Source organism: Echiichthys vipera (assembly GCF_963691815.1).
Source record: "Echiichthys vipera genome assembly, chromosome: 2".
Taxonomy (NCBI): domain Eukaryota; kingdom Metazoa; phylum Chordata; class Actinopteri; order Perciformes; family Trachinidae; genus Echiichthys; species Echiichthys vipera.
Genome location: NC_139827.1, coordinates 16,823,614 through 16,843,511, shown reverse-complemented (window position 1 = coordinate 16,843,511; position 19,898 = coordinate 16,823,614). Strand labels below are relative to the sequence as shown.

The 19,898-nt window shown below is 40.3% G+C and overlaps 1 protein-coding gene across 3 annotated transcripts in view; it reads right to left on the bottom strand.

Annotated features, from left to right (window-relative positions):
- Positions 1 to 8,683: 8,683 nt before the first annotated feature.
- atf7ip (activating transcription factor 7 interacting protein) overlaps positions 8,684 to 19,898 on the bottom strand; it is a 32,077-nt gene continuing 20,862 nt past the window's right edge. For 2 of the 3 annotated variants that reach the window (XM_083928927.1, XM_083928928.1), the window contains exons 2-14: positions 19,584 to 19,633; positions 18,091 to 18,627; positions 17,481 to 17,931; positions 15,988 to 16,166; positions 15,729 to 15,866; positions 15,490 to 15,561; positions 15,308 to 15,399; positions 13,659 to 13,723; positions 11,581 to 12,249; positions 11,166 to 11,267; positions 10,957 to 11,037; positions 10,648 to 10,730; positions 8,684 to 9,548 (exon numbers count right to left, since the gene is read on the bottom strand). In XM_083928927.1, the coding sequence (XP_083785053.1) occupies positions 9,105 to 9,548; positions 10,648 to 10,730; positions 10,957 to 11,037; positions 11,166 to 11,267; positions 11,581 to 12,249; positions 13,659 to 13,723; positions 15,308 to 15,399; positions 15,490 to 15,561; positions 15,729 to 15,866; positions 15,988 to 16,166; positions 17,481 to 17,931; positions 18,091 to 18,621 (2,907 nt within the window). In that variant the 5' untranslated portion in view covers positions 18,622 to 18,627; positions 19,584 to 19,633 and the 3' untranslated portion in view covers positions 8,684 to 9,104. The remainder of the gene's footprint in view (positions 9,549 to 10,647; positions 10,731 to 10,956; positions 11,038 to 11,165; positions 11,268 to 11,580; positions 12,250 to 13,658; positions 13,724 to 15,307; positions 15,400 to 15,489; positions 15,562 to 15,728; positions 15,867 to 15,987; positions 16,167 to 17,480; positions 17,932 to 18,090; positions 18,628 to 19,583; positions 19,634 to 19,898) is intronic. The other variant, XM_083928929.1, reaches the window with a different exon arrangement.

Sequence of the window (19,898 nt, the reverse complement as noted above, 5' to 3'; positions counted from 1 at the left end):
AGGGCTACGATACAGTTATCAAGCAATTATTTAGGATTTCTATACATGATTTAATTTTTCTTACTGTGTGACTACTTGCTTTAAATTGTCTTATTTCTAATGATCCATAATCAAAATAAATAATTTATTAAAACAATAATAGTAACAAATGGGAGGTATCTATCAACCATTTTCTAAAACAACAGCCAGCACTGTTAAGGACCAACAAGAAAATAAATTTCAGTGTGCCTGACCATTTGTAGACAATGTGCATTTTATCTTTGGAGCAGAGATCTTCAACAGAGGGGGCGTGGCCCCTATGGGGTCCTCAGAGTCACTGCAGGGGGGGCTACCAAATTGTTTGATCTTTTTTTTGTGTTCCTCCGCAAATTTTAAGTTATTATGTCTAATAATAAATATTAACATGAATCCAGCCCATTACTAGCAATGACATATTGGCCTATTCTTGAAAAAGTGATCTAGCCTATAGGTAAGGTAGCCACTAAGGTAGCCATCCACAGATACAATGTGCCTGCTGCATGTATGTTTAACATTAAAATATAATGTATACATATAGGAATATGTCAATTATTATTTTAATAGTTTAGTATTATACACACACACCATGAAAAGGTACAGGCTTTAGGCATTATTGTAGACCTAGTTCAATATGCAACTCAATTTTATACAATATATGTATTATGGGTTCCCTGCTCCGTCTTTTTTTCAGCTAAGGGATCATCGGCCGGAAAAAAAACTTTACCTGGTAGCCTTGTGTGTCCACTTAAGTGTTTTGTCCTGAGAGCAGTGTGTTGTTGTTGTTTTTTTTGGTGCTGTGTATTTAGACTCTGCTATAAACGGCAGTAGTCTGACAAGGCACCGAGCGTCTATTCTACATTGAGAGTTGCATGTTTGTAGTTTTAAAAACTCTCTGTGAAAACCTAATACGCCGCTTTTGTCACTGTTTTTACTGAGGCGTCCAATCACAAGAAAGAAAGGACAGGACAAATAGGCTACCACAAACATCAACCATCACTTCCTACATATACAGGTGCTGCGGAACAACAACAACAGAGGAGAAATGAATACTGCAGGGCCATATATACTATATATATGTACACTCTCTCCCTACAAGATCATAAAAATATCAATTGGGTTTTTCTATTATTGACTTTCCTGCATCAAGACATAATCTTTTAAGAGAGAATCGCTATGCATCTAATAATTGATTTGACCCCCAACCCTACTTATGACACTTGAGTATTTTGTGTTGTCACGGCCACTTCCTGAGAGACGGGAACCACCTTATTACCAAAGATTTTAAAGCGGGTAAAATGCTACACTGACTAGATTATTACTTCAGTTTGGTAAATGTATAATGATTTGCTATTTATAAGTCTGATATATATAATAACTGTGTAAGCAGTTTAAAGTTAGTTCTTGTTTTGTCATCAGTAATCGAATTTATAATAATTATAGGATTATTAATTAGCTATTTAGTTGATTAGCTACCTTGTTACCTTAAGAAGACATCTGGTTGTAAAAGAAGCTAACAGCATTGAATGCATGATGCACTGAGACATACAGATCAGTATGGCATCTAGTTTACACTGTACTCATTGAGCTCATGCTGAAGAGTCTGGTGTATGAATCACATTAGATCCGATTCATTTCCAGAGATCTAGTCATTTTTAGAGCTCTGTTGCAGACTCATCAAGCAAGAAACAAGAAGAAATGTAATTGAGGAAGAGGAGGAGGAGGAGGAGGGGGAGGATGAGGAGGAGGGCATCAACAGAGCATTGGTTAACAAACCTCAACCAACTAAAATGCAGAAAATAGGGAGATGGCTTAAATGAATGCATGTCACTGCATGCACCTGCACTGAACTAATTGAGTGAGTCAACTGATGGAAGCTGATGAAGGGAGATTTTATAAATGAACAAAGTATTTTCAACTGGTTTCTACCATGAATTAGAAATCGTCCTTCAGTGAGAAATCTCTGTTGCTCAAAATCACCACTGAAAGAAGTGATATAATGCGTGAAATTCTTAGATATAAACCGTAAACATATAGAAAATGGATAACGATCAAAGGCATGGTCTGATAAACAACCAATTAGTCGCGGCAGGGTGAAGGGAGGTTTAGCAGTACATGCAAATGTGGTGGCGATATAAAATACCCTGCACAGAGAACCTGCTGATTACAGGTCATGCAAAATACATTTCCATCAATATCATGCAGAACATTCAAATGCATTAGCTGGACTTTTGCACACGCACACACACACACACACACACACACACACACACACACACACACACACACACACTGTTCATGCATGTGCATACACTTAGTTTCGAAGAAGAAGTGAGTGCTGTATTAATTCACTACTCACCTAATTAACTCTTTTCTGTAACACATAATTTATAGACTGTAGTGGAGATGTTTTACAGAGGAGCAGAGTTGAGACACAAAAGCAAAGACAGAGAAAAACGAGTGGTCCTTCATATTCCTTCATGACGACATCCAACTCTCAGAACAATCATGAACGAGGTACTTATCAATCCCCTTTATCAGTCCATAAGAAAGGGGGGGGGGCTAAAGTGGCTGGTTTGGGCCTACGTTACTGGGCGTAATCCCCCCCCCTTAAGTTTGCGTGCACAGGTAGATGTCCATGGATATATAGGCTAAAAACTCAACAGTCTAATGCTTTCAAACAGCGCTCCCAAAAAGGTGTGGCAGTGAGAAGTAGAGACGAAGTATCAAACACAACGTAAAGAAAGAAGGGAAATGTAACAGAGGAAAAGAGGAAGGTAGTTATGAGATGGGATATTAAGTTCTACCTACTTTTATCTGTCTATCAGTCTGTCTCTATTTTACAACCTGCACACCGTCTATAACACCTCAAATGCACCACCAGGCATTACCCACTTTTAATCCACTGTTCAACACCCAACTAATGCCAACCAGTCTCTCTTGCCTGGCAGAGGCTGATGAGAATGAAGACAAGTGAAGGGGGAGAGCTTCAGCAATGAAAAATGGCTAGTTCTGGATGGAAAACCAATCGAAGCGAGGGAAGGGAATATTGAAAACATGCAAAAGCACAGGGATTCAATTCTGAAAAATATGATGATGACAATAATGATTAAGGTTGGAGAACTGTAGGAGAACTGATGGCTGCTGACACAAATCAAGAATGAAAAGAGATACACTCTTATTGGCTTGAAATGGCCGTTAGCTCCAGACTTTGAATGCAGCTCAATAAATAACAAAAAGAGAGTATCATTTGGTTAGGAATGAATATTCCCAACTAAGCCAAATTTTAACCAAACATAGAAGGATGCTAAGAAATCGATCTCATTCTCCCTCAGGACTAAACGTAATTTTTCCTCCCGTGTTAATTCACAACAGGTTGCAAAACAATTGGTATCTTTATTTAATGGAAGAGGGAGCATGACATGTGGACACATGACAAAGATTTCTCAAAGACAACAATTAAAAATGGGTACACTTTCCCATGATGAGAACAGATGAGGAGCAGGGTGTGAAAACGGTGCGAGACCAGACCAATATCAACTCAGTGAACACTGTTGTTTTAGACATAGTTTAGTGTGCGAGTGCATGTGTGTGTTAATGTGTGTTTTATGTATACGTAAAGCACACACAAATACACACAGACAGATGGACAGACACTAAACGATAGTTAACCTACCTAGAGTAACATTTAAGAATCCCGCAAGAGTGTGATGCAAAGAAAATGGGTGTGGAGGGACCAAAAGAGAAGGAAAAGGGGGGGGGGAAGAGTCATTGATGAGGAGTTTTTTAGTTGTCTTTGAAGAAAATTCATCCAAGTTCATATAACATCAGACTTTAGAGACAGAAAGAGGCGTAGGATGGGGAATGGTGAACTGATGACAGCAGTTGGTAGAAGATGATATTGTTTGCTGAAAGGGAGGAAAGAGCGGAGGATGAAAGAAAAGACAAAAAATACTCATAAATAGAGGAAATTATACACCAGGTAGATGGAGAAATAGATGAGGAGGCAGATGATGGAGAGAGAGACTATATGAAAAGATGAAGCACCTCCCAGCACCGCGATGAGGAATAAGAAAAATATAAAACGAAAGAAAAAATTGAATACTCCAAAGCCTTCCGTTTTTGCTCTGTTTAGTGAGGCGAAGGGGGGATTGTCAGTTATATTCCCCCTCTCGCTGCAATCGGTCAGTCTTCTTTTATCTTCTGTCCTCCTCAAAGCAAGGTGCTACCTTCCCCTTCAGATGAGCTGTAAGCCCTTGCCAACACAGCTGTGAGACATGGCACTCAGGCTGGCTGCACGGTGGGGTGCTGCTACCCAGAGATACAGAGCGTGGAGCCGAAACACACTTCTGGCTGGCATAGAGCGCAGAGCACAACTCAAACTGCACTCACTCGCCCTCCTCCCCCTCCTCCAGAGAGAGAGAAACAGAGACAGAGAGAGAGAGAGAGAGAGAGAGAGAGAGAGAGAGAGAGAGAGAGAGAGAGAGAGAGAGAGAGAGAGAGAGAGAGAGAGAGAGAGAGAGAGAGAGAGAGAGATGTGGAGGCGGGTCCCTCTATAGGATTGTGAATTAGAGAGATGGGTTGCTGCAACAATTGTCAAAAAAAACTGTTTTTGCAAAGAAAGCAATGGCTCCCTCTGTTGTCACACTGTGCTCAGAGATGAATATAAAATGGTCAGCTATGAGGTTTGACTGGAATATACCTTCTCTTACATGTGGTAGTTAACTTGAGAGAAAACATTTTTTAAAAGTATTTTTTTCCATCAAATGAACGCAATAAAGAGCTCCAGTCCTGCCTCAGATCCAGGTATAGGTCCCCTCCACCTCTGCCCTCCATCAAAAGCCCCTCTCACCCTAAGTAACAGCACGGGTCTACTCACACTTACCATTCGTGCCGTGCCCAAGCACAATTCACAGCTAAAGTCTAGTTTGCGTCAGACAGTTAAAAAAATGCCACCGGAGGGTTCGCGGTGATCTGATGCTGAGGTGGAATATTCAAAACATTTTCATAATATTCAATAGCAGTCGGACGAATAAACTCTGAGGGGCGATGACGTATAAACGAGAAGCAATCGTGCCGTGGGCTGGATCTTTTGAAGAAGTGTGAGTAGCAGGATTGCTTCTTACTTGACTGCTATGGAGAGAACAGTGGCATATAAATAGTCGTCAGGACTGCTTTCTATGCTCATGCTCATGCTCCAACATGTGCCATCGTGCGGTGCAGAATCCCACCTCTCTCAACCGGGCCACGGCCGGGAGGTGTGCCGTGCCCGGGCCCGGTACAGTTGCACTCATACTGGTCAAGCGAATGAGATTAGCCGTGAACCGCGCTTGAGTGTGAGTAGACCCATTTAGCCAAAACGCACATTTACAATACATTTCATTACATTTTTCTACACCTGATACAACATTAAAATTCTGTTTAACATTATATGTTGCTGCTTCTATAATATTTGTACAAAAAAATAAAAGGGGCATTTCTACATTACAAATATACTTTTTTTTGCATTTTACTGCTAATACTGACATTTGAAAGCAGTCATTTTATTGCTGTATATGTTTTCCTCGTAGTTTTAGTAATTTTACTGAAGTAACTGACCTAAACACCTGAATCCAAAATATTTGGCAGATGGAACTTCCGTAATTAATTTGATCCTCATCTTAGCAAAATACTACATCCATAAAATGATTAACAAACCACCCTCCTTTTATAGTTTTAAAGATTCAGGTTTTAGATCATATTTGACCACTATAGAAAACCTGAAACTCAAAAATAATAAATTGGCAAAAAAAATTAGACTATTACAGCATTTTTCAGCACAAGTTTTTGTTTTAGTTATTCTTCATTCCCTTTTCTATGTTTTTACTGTCATTATACATTTTCATTTATGTGATTATTCTTTCTACATTCAGAATTAAATGTTTAGTACTGTGTATAACTCTGGAACATGTAAGAAAATAAATGTGTACATTAAATCTTTTTTAATAAAAAAAAAAATCAACACGTCCTTCACCGTTGTAGGCTCATCTCTTTTGGTACATAAAACAGTTTTATCAAAATATCATGAACCTTTCCCAGGGACAATACAACAATAGTTGAAATGCCTAAATTGCAGTCTTAAATAAAAAAATAATGCCCAATGCGAAGGGTTTGTTAAACCAAATACTGAGTTTGTACAAACTAACTTTAGCTAACTTTGCAAACGTACGTAACGTTCACAATAAAGACGTAACGACATTAGAAAGACATGTTAAACAGACTCACCGTGTTGTGACTGGTCTTGAAAAGGGAGCAGTTCTGTGGGACACTCAGCATGATCCACATTTACACGTGACAGCTCACAAAATTATGAAAATAAACCAGTTAGTTGTGTTAAGTTGTTGTCAAGTGAGCTGCTAACGTTGACTTACCACCAGAGGCGAGTCTACAGTCTGTTAGGGCCCGAGGCAAAAATTCACAGGGGGCCCCTCGAACCAGTGTCCATCACCATTGTGTTACAAATAATCCAACACCAACAGAAACATTGAGAAATGTTATTTATTATTTAATTTCAAAGGTGCATATTTTAGTTTTTTTTTCCAAACTATGAATATAAGCATAAGAAAACTTAAATTATCAATTAAATAATAATAATAATAATAATAATGTAATTCAAAACATTAATATGAAGAACAACAGGAGGTCAGGTCTCCTATTGTAAACATTTAGGCATCGTCGCTGCTCTGGTAACAATAAAGAAATAACTTAAGGGGCCTTCACATGATCAGCTTTTTGCGCTGGGCTCACCGCGAGGTTGGGCACAGAGACCCAGTAAACGGCTAAATCAACATTAGCATTGTAACAACTGGTTATAAACCTCCAAGCATTACGTTTTCTTCCCAAATCGTGATACGACTTTAATGTAACGTTAAATAGTTCGAGAAACTCGGACAAATAATACGTTTTTCCTCCATCTTTCTTACCGGCTTGATGTCACTCTATGGTTGCCTAGGAAACGCAAACGTCACACTCAAAGCTTCTATCTCATTGGTTGTGCTTTTGAAAGGTCAGCGGCAACAAGGTCAAAGTTCACCTGATTTGAACTTTGAGCGCAGCGCGGCAGAGCGGCAAATCTGAGTGGTGTACGTCGCTGTCGCCTCTTCCACAGGAAATTAATGGAACAGCCAGCGCAAAGTGTTTTAGCGCGTATCATGTGAAGGGGCCTTTACAGTTAAAAAAGCTATTATAAATTGGTTAGTTAAATCGCATTTATATTTACCAATTAATGAGGTTCTGTATACTTAAATGTGCTTTTTGAGCTGTAAACTAAATCATACATGACTGTACTGTGATGAAACAATCAATGCTGGTGTTAATATGAACATTTCTCACCAAATGTAATGGTTTGAAAATGGCTCAACACGCCCCCTACTGTTTTAAACCAGCCATAGCCTTGCAAGTCCATTGCTGAGGTAGAGTCGACCAGTTGTGTCGTCTCTATGTCATCAAATTTAAAAATGTTAGCACCCTCTAACCCGAGGTGGGCAGCTCACCCTCACTTTGCCCCCACTTTGGTGCATTTTTCAAAAATGATGCAGTGGGCAGTAAGGATCAGACCTGAGGGTGTAGTTACACTTTAATAATTCAATGACCTTTTTGTCTTAAAATTATTATTATTATTATTATAACCAATATTTATTATAACAACAACTTTAAAAAATTACATTTCATTTCAGATTGATTTTTTTTTCATTTCAGAACTAGAGCAGTAAAACTGGCAGGCCACTATATTATCTATATTGCAGATATATCGGTATCAGTGCCGATAAGTGAAAAGAAAGCGCAGTACAGGAATGCCAAACTAGGCTTGATGCAATTAGAAACAGTTTGTGTGGTCAGGACCCCATCCATCGACGTATCAGGAACAAGCATACAGGCACAGGCCACACACACTACTGAGTCACAGATGGATTAGCCTCAAATTGAAATTTTACTTTGATTTTCAGTGTGATTTTGAGTCCAGCGGTCAGTGGGTTGATGATTTTGGCTTCCAATCTCCGTCGTTACATCATTTTTGTTCTCAACAAATTATTAATTGAAAATGCACATTCTCCTCTGCTTCTGTAGTTGCAGCAACAAATTAGATACGCACCATATGCTAGACACTGATGCCCCCTTGTGGTTTATTTTAACTTAAAGATGAAAACTACAGTTAAAGGGGCCCTGCAGTTTTATCCCAAATAAACAAAATGTTTTCATTGAATATTTCCCACTAAAATGTGTGTATTTTTTTGAAGTGGGACCTTTAATAGTAACTACTAATGATAGCAGTTTTGTGGTTCATCATTGGCTGCCAGAAATGTAGAGCAGCTATGAGATCCTGTGGCTGCAGCAGATCAGCCAATTTATCTCTATCAGAGACTTAGACTTCTCTTCATCTTTATCCATCACCATGCAAGGAAAATAACATGTTGGTTCTTCTGTGCAAAGTACTGTACGTATATTTGGAACTGGATTTTTGACACAAACATCTCTGGATCCTGTTACCAAAGCAATGGCCATGTCTTTGTGGTACATTGGTGATCTGTAATTGCAGTTTAGAGCTATGAACCAACAACAGAAGATGACATGTGTCACAAAATAAGTAAGCCAATAATTTAATAAAAACCTTTTATTGTGTTTGTCAAAGTCTGGTTGCCAGACAGAACTTACAAAAGTCATCATTCCGTTTCTACCACACATTTATACATTTCTGTGCAATTCTGAGTTTACACGGATAATCCTGTCACCTATTCTCAAGTAAATAAAAAGACATCTGGAGCAGAGTAACAGGAGACAACAACATAAATATCTGACTTAGTAGAGGGTCAAAGTAATTAAATTATATACAACAGCTTAAGTCACAAAAAATACATTACGTACATTAACCAACCGTTTGCAGCCTCAATTCTTCAACTCAGTCTGAAGTCCAGTTGTTATGCAGAGATATTTACAGATACTGTATGTGTTCAATGCACAATGTATGAGTTCCTAACACAAAAATAATTAAAGGAAGTCATGAACTTGAACTTTCAAATGCAAAAAAAGAAATGTTTTCATTCCTTAACCGCTCAGTTAGAGTTGGTATTGATAACATTCGTGCACTGAGGTTCACAGAACGAGCCGAAGCGCCCGTAGATGTCTTTGGCTCGGACAGCAAAATGATAAGTGGAGCCAGACTGGAACTGGGTCAGTGTACAGGCCATAGGCAGAGGAAGGGCGTTCACCTCCCCAATCTTCTTCCAGTGCTGCGCTGCACTGCTGTTAGCGTTGTCTTGATGGAAGGCATACAGGTGATAGCTGTCGACAGTCGCACAGGTCCGATCGGTCTCTGCCACACACCAGGACAGCACTATACCGTTCTGACTTGGCACCAGCTTCAGCTGTGGTTGCTGAGGAGGTGAGGTCCGCTCAGCCTCCGGGGGTAAGCGTGGAGGTGCAGGTGCAGCAGGGAGAGGCGGCAGTACCCGGTTTGGCGCACTGGTGGTTACAGGGCGGGCTTTCATTGGCGAGTCCTACAAAAGACAAATAGAAAACAGTGTCAGGAGTTGTTCCTCTAGCAAAACTGGGCTAAATTTGATTATGACTAGGGATGGGCATGAGTCAATTTGGACATCAGTATTCCAACTGATCGAGTACTCACTTTTGTACCTCTCAGTATCCTCATACAATGTGCCACTTTCACAAGTGTCTCATGAAGTCGCGAAGCTAACAAGTACAGTAACATTACAACAACGTTCAAACCGCTCATGAAGTTATTTTCAGTATGACTGTTCTAACCAGGATAACAGCGAGTGCCACAGGATTGAATTCCCCCAATATCATTAGCTACAATAGATGCATAGTCGATTCATCTAATGGTATGCTAGCAAGTTAGCTAGCCAGCACACCTCATCGGCATTTCGCATATCCCCGCTGCTCGGAGACGTCATCCAGAAAAGAGCGGGTGCTAGGTCTGTAACGAATAGACGGCTGGCTACTTAGCTAGCTAGCTTGACAATCCCCCCATGCTTTACAGTGGTTACAGAAAACGCGTCGAGCAAAGTTGTCATTTATCAAGCGATAGCAATGTGTTTTCTTACGACGTGGGTGAATGAAGCATTTAGATAATAAATTAATTTATCAGACTACTGGTGCTTGGGTTTGCGCTGGCAAGTTGTTAAAGCGGCCAATTCTGTCCAGTCCTTGAATTGGTCCGGTCTACTACCTCCAGAAAAAAATGTCAAAAACCCAACGTGAATGAATCAAATTCAACCTAACCCTAACTCACCAATGAACATTATTTCTCAATCAAGACGTCAGCAAATACTTATTTCGGACTCCAATTAACTGTCATATTTGATTTTGAACGAGTACTCAGAGGTCAGAAGTTTTTTTATATGCTGAGATAAATATATTCTGAACTTCCATGCAGCTGTTGACATTTTTTACAGTAAAGATCTGTTTTGTGGGCAAAGACAACTGAACTACTAGACCTTATAAGTAGTCTGTCAGGATAAGATTCCCAGATTTCAAAAGATATGCACATAATAATTACCTAAGACTTGACAGATAAGTTATAGGATTTCAAAATGTATGTAATGCAAAATGGAAAACGCAGTTCTATGTCCTCACCAGTGGGGGGCGGTGGTGGATTGTCAATTGAGGATTGCTGGAAGGGTTCTGATTGCTTTGCGGGGACAACCTTGCTCCTGCACCTGAGGGCAGAGCACATGAGAAAATTACAGATGTATTATTTGGATGTCAAACACAATATTTGCATTTCATCACTTTAATTGTGTTTTTAGAACTTGATGATTATACCATAATGGTGCCCAACAGTCAAAATGAAGTGTAGAGCACTGGTTTTTGTGTTTGTCACAACAATCACACGCATGCAGAAAATCACCCTTTCATGCCCTCAATATAATGCGGTGATCTTACTGTTGGGAGTGCTGATGACTAGGGATGGACGCTGAGTAGGCGAGGGAGCTGCGACAGAGGCATTCTTCACTACTCCTGTCACTGGAGAACATGGAAGTACAACATAATTAGACCAAAGGCTGCTTTTAATTACAGAGTGTGTTAAAAAATAGACCAGTAATAAAAATCTATTCTATTGTAGGGGAAAAAGAGGTGCCTTTCAATCTTACCTTGTACATCATCATCGTCCTCGGTGAGATCGATGACGGAGCCTTTGGGTCGTGCCCCTGGAGCAGCAGCTTTGGATGGAGTGGATCCCGTAGCCTGGTTGTCTGCAAAAATATAGAGGGGGATAAATGTTGAGAAAACTTCAAGAAAAGAAAAAGCCAACAATACTTCATTCTTTAGCCAAGACAAAGACATTAGATCAAGCACAGAAAGGTACAGAAAGGCACACTGTTACTAAACATAACAGGTTTTATGAAAGAAGGAAAAGTAGAAGTTTCGCATCTTAACATTCCATGCTGACATTTTTGGGACTGGCCAAATGATCGACAGCTTGATTCTTACAAGCAACTTATTGCAGGAGAGACCTTTCAAATACCTCTAAAGACAAAAACTTTGTTGATCAAAATACCAGCACACCTGTCTTTGATGTCAGAGATGTCCCTTGAGGTGGTCCTGGAGCAGTGGAACCTGTTGCTGCTGGCCCAGAGTTTGCAGGTGAAGAGGCCGAAGACATAGCTCCTGCTACAGACACAGACTGAGCCGGCGTCCTGGCTGTGGTCACGGATACCCCTGCGTTTGGTGTAGTTATACCTCCAGCACCACCCTGGTACACAGCACGGGCAAGGGAGATCTGAGTAGCGGACATCTGGCCAGTGGTGGCCTGAAGGGCAGGGACAGTAGCAACAGCTGTGGCAGAGGCTGGTGAAGTGGTCGTAGCAGGAGCGGGCTTGAGAATAAAGGTGGTGGTGGAAGAAGTGGTTTTGGCCTTGTTTAGTGAGCCGGCTGCAGACAAAGAGGAGACAGGGATATTGACCAGCGTTCCTGGCTGGCCATTAGCCATTGATAAAGGCAGCTGGATGAGGAGCGGCTGGCCCGCAGCCATCATGCTGCTCCCGGAGGCCGTCTTCAGCAGCAGGGTGCCTGTGGGACTCTGGGTGGTGATGCAATTGGCCAAGGTGGAGCCAGCATTAGAAGTGGTGGTGGTGATCAGCTGGAGGATGGGGGCCTGTGAAACCATGGCGGTGGAGGTGGGTGCATGGGTCAGACCTGTGGCCGGGCCTGGCGGAGCTAGAGAGGATGTGTTTGCTGAAGGAAAATAGGAAAAATGGCTTGTTTCAGAATGTGACAGGAATGTTTTGAGAGATTTTTAAATGAACTGCATTCAGTGTTCCTTTACTCAACTGCTCCCTACTACTTAAACTTATTACAACTAAAAGCTGCACAAACCACAAGCACATTAGTCGTCATTATATCCATCTGTTTATTGCTAGCAGCCGTTAAGGCATACAATGGGTAAAAGACCAGTACACACCTACTGCAGCACTATGATGCAGACAAATTCAATCACACACATGTACACGGCTACAGGACACTTAAAGGATGAGGCTTGAAATTTTCTATTTGTCTGTAATTGTCAATAAATCCCAGACCAAAACCAACAATGCCTCTACAATGGACAAAAATATGTGTCACTAGAAACTGAATTTGAGTCATTTTTAGTTGAGTCATTTATATTTGAATCATTTGTATTTGAATTGCTCAACTTGAATAATTGCATTAAAAACACAGAATATAAGTCACATAACTTGAATTTGTATTGTTTAACATTTATAACAACTCTGGTCTGTGTACATTTTGATGGTTTGTTCAAATCCAAAGTGGCAGGAACCAAACCTTCAGTTAGCAGCTGTAGCAACTCTGAGCCTACTATGACCTGAGGGCTGGGGTTTGCACGCCCTGAAATAATGTCGCTAGAGCCACTGACCGAAGGTCCGTCTCAGAAGCTGCCGCCAGCTCTCCTTCTGACGCGGTAGTCTCCTAGCGGCGGGACTTAAGAGCAGAGGGACCACAGGGTGTGTAAGCTATCTGACTTGTATCCCATTTCTGATCTAATAAACACCCAGGAATCTTCTGAGTTCTGTGAATCTGCGTCTCAGTAAGATGAAATTCAATTGCAAAATTTCTGCCCATATAAGTTAATCTCTCAAATAGGACTGGGCAATATATTGATATATATCAATATCAGCGTGCTCCGCATGTTCAGCGCGTTCAGCGCTCTGCCTATTTGTGGCACTTTCACTCCTTCCACACATTCCTACTGAAAACATTAACTTTAAAAACAGGGTCACAAAAATACAAAAATATAGAGTATTCATGGCAGTATGCTGAACTGACTCATACTAAACTATGGTACCCATGTTAGTGGTAATGAAGGAACCTCCATGTTTGGCTTGTTAGAAGGATCAATTCTTTGTCAGTTTTGGTCTTTTTTAAAACAATCTTTGCACTCTTGAATGGAACTCCAGCATCCGGACAAAACTACATGAACACATCAAGAACATGCGAACTCCACATGGAAAGAAACCATGACCAATATTTAAAATCTGCAACTGTGTTTTTGGTAGGCAACACCAATAACCACTGTGCCCCTGGATATTCTGTTTAAAAGCAAAGACCAACACACATCCAGCATAAAGGAAAATAATACTACTCACCAGCTGTGTTGGGCGAAGACAAAGTTGCAGGAATCTGCTTTACCTCCATTGAAGTACGGACTGGCCTGTTTAGAAAGATTGCTTATGCTTAGAGCTGTTTATGTTCTCAAAATGAAGACGACTGAATGTGGTCAGGTACTGACATTTCATTTTATTGAACAATTGAACAATGTGAACAACTTGTGGCGTTGTCATTTAAGCGTTTAATCAGTATGTAAGTGTTAGTGTTAAACAAAGGGAGAAATGGCACTTACAAGTATAGTTCAACATTTTCAAGTGTTGAGCCAATTTTTGTGTACAAGTCACCAGGGATTCATATGCCTTTCAATATGAAATTAAATCTAAATGAACGCTGATGAGAATCTAAATGCAATGACAATGATAGATAGACTTAATGTTTTGATACTTCAAATTATGCAAAAAGACAATTGTCCCAGTATGCTTCTGTTCCTGTAACACGAAACTGTCAAAATGACGCATCAGTCTTTTCATTATATTCCCGAAAAAATTCCGGTCTTCTCTTCACTCGCAGTATTTCATTGATAACGTCACGAATCTCTCTCCAGCTGTCACAAGATAGTACAGGGAATCGACGCTCTATGTACATCTTCATTGTCCTCCTCACGTTCGCAGGCAGTGCCTCCTTGCCCATTAATCCAACATAATTAACCTTTGCAACCCATTCACAGTAGACATTGTATGGGACTAGGTAGCGGAATATATAGGATGCGTAGCGGTCAGCTCTGTAACTTCCTGAGCTTCTCTTGCAGTTGTGGTACAGCACTTTCTCCAAGTGGGAAGTGATTGGGCGTAGTTTAATGTCTGCTCTGCATTTTCCTTCATTGTATTCTACCAGCTTTTTCGCCATGGCACTATGAGGTGACATATCTTTGTCCTCTTCCTCCTCCATTTCCTTTTGTCCCTTCTCCTTCTTGACAGACAGTACAGGAGTCTTGCCAACAGAGGGCGCCTCTTCCTCTATGGACACCTCAGGCTTCGTCTCTACTGTCTGCCGACGGAGCACGCTGTTGGGGGGAGAGGTGCAGTTTTAACTACACTCTGCACTGCTTGAGGAAACGCTCAGGCTTCACATTGTAGAACGTCACAAGACTCAGGACCTGGACCCACGCGGGGGTTACTTTGCAGGTGCAAAAACACAGACTGACGTGTTTGTTTATTCCAAACCAGGAATATATGGAAGTTAAGAGTTTAAAAAAAGTTAATCCCGACAAACTGAACGTGGGACACGGAATCTTGATTTCGAAAAACGGTATTGATTTGGAGGATGTAAGGATTCTTTGTTCTGTCCATTAGCTTTAAATTCAGTCTCTAGTGATTACAGAAAGCAACCCGGGACAATGTCAAGTATTCGCTGTAGCCGGCTCCGTGCGTAGTACTGGCTTCAGTCCGGTATTGTCACGTTCATACAAAGGCCAAATTATATTCACACAAAATACCAAAGTACACAGACTGCTTTATGATTCAAAGATAGCATGTTTGTTACAAGTTATGTTGTGATTTTTTTTTAATAAATGAAAATATTTGTGAGCCTGCAAGACCCTGAGAACCTCATTTCTAAATTTATAAATGAACATTTACAGAATGGTTTAGGTTAGAGGAGAAATAGTTCTGGGCATGGAAACACTTACCGTTGAACTTGAGGGTTGATCGCAACAGTTGTAGTCTTGGCAGCAGTAGCAGCAGCAGCAGCAGCAGCAGCCGAAGCTGCAGCGGCAAGTGCCTGCAGAAATCAGACAACATGCTGTCAGAACATTTTAAATCAAAATCACTTACATACCAGGTGCATGAAACCAAAGGAAACAAATTTTACCTCCTGTTTCCTTTTGTTCTCGGATGCCTGATTGGCCTCTCCAAACTTTTTTGTGAGTCTGCTTATCTTGGCCTAAACAGACAGTGGAGAGACGAAAACGTTATATATTTGGACTGTTGAGAGATGATTTTAGCAGTTCCTTAACTACATAGGACTAAAAAAAAAAAAAAAAAGCATCTTAAAGTGTGTTCTCCTTATAAGAAAATGGATTTTACATAACAATGTTCACGTTGACTTACTTGGAGTGTGGTAATAGCAGTTTGGTGTTTAGCGGCGCAGTCGATCTTGTCTACTCTATTCTTCAGCTCTTGGAAATGTTTTTCAAAAATGGTCAGCTCCAGGGCCCTCAACCGTTCATCTACTAGCTGTTGCACAATCTGAGAAAGATCACAGGTAAAGGGGTAAAAAAACAAGATTGAACAATGAAATATCCATTGGCATCAAAACAGATTCTAGTTGTGGGAAGAAATCTGTGCTTCAGGATAGTTGCCTACAAACCTTTTCAAGTTTATGGTGACTGCCAGCTTTTGCAGTAAATTTAAATTCCAGTTGTGCCTCCAACTCCTCACGCTCCACCTTGGGCCTTTTCCCTTCTCTCTTTAAGGTCTGTCCATCGTTTTCGGAACCTTCCGATAAAGTGCGCTTCAGTCCCGAGGTGGAGCCCTTCTCCTCTTTCACTATTTGGTAAACAACGACAAACAGCGATTAGTACCCCATGTGTGTTTTATTGCCCTAGATCTTTTATGCATTATATTCTTTCTAGCTATTAATCTGTCCTCTGTTGAAGCAGGATCAAACAACATCTCAAACAACATATGGAGTTGTTAAGGATTCATGCATCTAACTACATGGTCATGTTTAGGGTTGATGTCTTACTAAATTTTTTTTTTCACAATTTCACCTTTGTTACGGAAAAGCAGTTCATGTAACTGCATGTGATCTTTATCCATAACATACAAGTCCAATTGTGTTTAAACTTTCCACTGGATGTGTAAGCAATAACAAATTGGGCCGCTATCAGAAATTACGGCAAAATATTCAGACTTAAAATTGTGATTTGTAATTGTACAGAAGTAGTTTAAAAAACAAACAAATTATATTTATGGAAGTAATGAAGTCATGTGAAATATTTTGTAGTAAGGTTTTTGCCAATACAAAATGCTGCTGAATATCTTTTTTCCAAAGCTTGACACTAATTGTTCCCAACAGCCTAAATTCTGTTCTATTAATACTGTGGATCAAGAGATTCTTTGGAGTCAAATCTTAGCTATAATGCAATTTATATGAATATTACACACATTAAATGCATCAATTAAAACTCATTCAGCCTTATAAGTTCTAGTGCCTTGAGATGGTCTGGCCTGTATCAAAAAGCTTATGCTATGCTAACGGTACATTTTCTGGCTTTTCTGTCTACCTTAGTTTGTTCCGCTGCGTAATACTTGCCATATATTACATCATGGAAGTGTTGTTAATATCCTTACCATATGATTTATGAAATGTACAGACTAGCAAAATATGAACATCTGTTGTAGCATCTTAAAGTAAAGCTCGATTTTTCATGTCAAACTCAATTTACGACTCGTAGCGTATGACACAGACTGTAGAAACTGCTTTGGTTGTTTCGGGGACTAAAAATCTATGACTTGTTGGCAAAGTGTGGCAAAATGTGAAGGTATCACAAAGCAGGGAGGATCTATTAAAATATGCTGTTTGAGTAATGGTTTTAATGACATCTTATTAACAACCGTATTTATGTAAAAAAAAGTTGAACCTTATAATTTCCATAACCTTCCATTTCAAGTCTACATTGATTTAACTAGAGAACAAAAACATAAAGCTATGCATGTATAAAATATAGAGACATATTTATTTTATTGCTTTTGGATTACTATACTACTAACTTTATTAATACGGAGCATGACTCTGATTCTGACTCATGATTAATAAGTATCTGAAAGCTATCAGGCGCAATGTCCACTCTCTCATACCTGCATTAGATGGTGGAGTGGATGATGGCCGAGATGGCTTTTTTGGTTGTCCGACCTCAGTTTTTTCTTTTTTGGTCTCTACTTTCACCTCCATCTTTTCCTCATTTATTAATCCTTTCTTCACACCCTCTGTTTTACTCTCCTCTTCTTTTATGTCCTCCTTTTTGATATCCTTTTCTTGATTTATTTCTTTAGAAGAAACGGCTGAATAAGACGAAGAAGAAGAAGGAAGAGAGGAATCAGAAGTGGTAGATTTGGCGCAAGAAGGCTTTTCATCTTTTATTTTGGCTGTGGAGGCCTCGGGGTCCTTGGCATTTGTAGTGTCACTATCTGTATCCATTGGCTCTGTGCAGGCAGATACTAGTAGTGGTACAGGCGAACATGGAGCCGAACCTTTAGCAGAATTCTTCAACAAATCCACAGCTGGGTCCTCTGTTTTAGTCTGGTCCTCCTGGGGAAGAGCATAATTAACCACAGATTGATTAAAAAGGTTTTTGGATCATCAATCCATCCACACTTCAACATTGATCTTGGTTGCCTGAACAAATCCAATATAAAGCCGTATGAGAACAAACAATTTATTTAAAAAAAAAAAGATCTAAGCATTTACCTTTTTCTTTTCTAACTCTGGGGTCATCTCAGTGTCTGTTTCCTGGTTTTCCTTGGATTCTGTTGATGCTGGTGTAACAGACTCCTTTGATGAGGATGGTGATGAACTTTTCTTCTCCTTCTCCTTCTCTTCCTCTTCCTCTTCCTCCTCCTCCTCCTCCATCTTTTTCAGTTCAAAGTTTATAGAGTGGAATGGTGATGTGGGAGAAGAAGGGTCTTCCTTTGCTTTTGGACTTTGTGAAGAGGCTGAGGAAGGGGATAGATTTAGGGACAGAAAGGGTGCAGGGGAGGCAGGGGATGTAGATTGGGGGGAGTTGGAGTCCGAGTTGTTGTACTGCTCTTTGTCCCCTGCTTTTTGTCCGTCTTCTTTGTGCGTGCCATTCATCAGAGGTGGTGGCGATGTTTCAGACATACCTGGAACTGTCGTCAACAAAGTGCTGTGAAGGCTCTCCAGTTGCTGTCGATCACTGATCTTCATGGTTTTTCGAGCACGGAATATCTTCTTCTTCTCCTCTGTAACAATAACTTCCATTGCTGCCTGTGGAGTGACATGGAGAGATTAGATGTTATCAAAGGACATAATGAATCTAGGAAAGATCTACAAAACCCTTGGGATAGCTGCAAGGGCAAGCAGCAAAGTCTCTTTCGCTTATGAACCTGTCCTGGACTTTACGCACTGCATAGTAAAGAAATGGCTGCAGAGTTTCAGAGCAACCACTAGAGGTCACTGCAGAGCCCTATGGCTTTCTTGTTTGTTCTTTTCTAGATGTTTCTTCTTCCACAGAGATCTGCATACCAAACTGCCCGTTCCCCAACAGCCCGTTTCTTTACTAAAATTGCCCTCAGTATCCAAGCCAAATCAGACAGATTCTGACCGACTGATTACACACTGCTGCATCTGTATCCTACAGTGACAACAGTCAAGGTACAGCTCAGTAAGCCAGAAAAGCTCTTTCATGTCAGTCAGAAAAGGTTTAATTCTTCTGACAAATCCCCCCTTTCCATACTTTTCAGATTAACCTATGGATTTCATGTTTACCTAAGCCCGATCGAGAGAACAGAAATGACATTGAAGTTAACAGCAGCAACCCAACCTTCCTCCCATCCCCCCACGCTCCTACTGGCTGAGTCCTCAGCAAATCATATCGGGCGAATCAAGGCTGTGTTGGCAGCAGTGGAGAGGTTATGCAAACCTGAAGGATTTTCCGTACATAGTTCTGATTGTTGCACACATTGTAGTTCTGATGCTAGTTGTTATATTTTCTGTTTTACTTCATGTATATTCCTTTTATATGCATGTATGTGATGGTATAAACTTCTTCTTAAGGGAGTCAAACTAAATTAGAAATGCATTAAAGCTTGGTGCTACAGGAGGCTGTGCTTAGCTGCAGGGAAAAATCTCACATTTCACATTCAGTAGCAAACTAAATATGCTATGATGTTAAATGGCATGCGGTGCACACTCACCAATTAAATAATCTATGAATAACTCACCTTCAACCAAGGTTTCTGGTCATGGATTTACCCCAGAATTCTTGGACAACCTGAGGGAAAAAGAGATGGATATATTTTTGTTAGCAAATTTTGTATTATTCCTTCAAACTAGAAAGACAACATCAACTACGTATGAAATCCACAGACCGTCCAAATGAAAGTGTAACCCTAAATTTAGCTCCTCTGAATAAAGCAGTCTATCTCCATCCCTTGAGCTGTAACTGATCCCTTGGCTTCAAAAGGAGAAATGTATTTGAAGGGTCACTACGTATTTCATCAAACTGGAAGTACAATTATGTTGATGACAATGAGGTA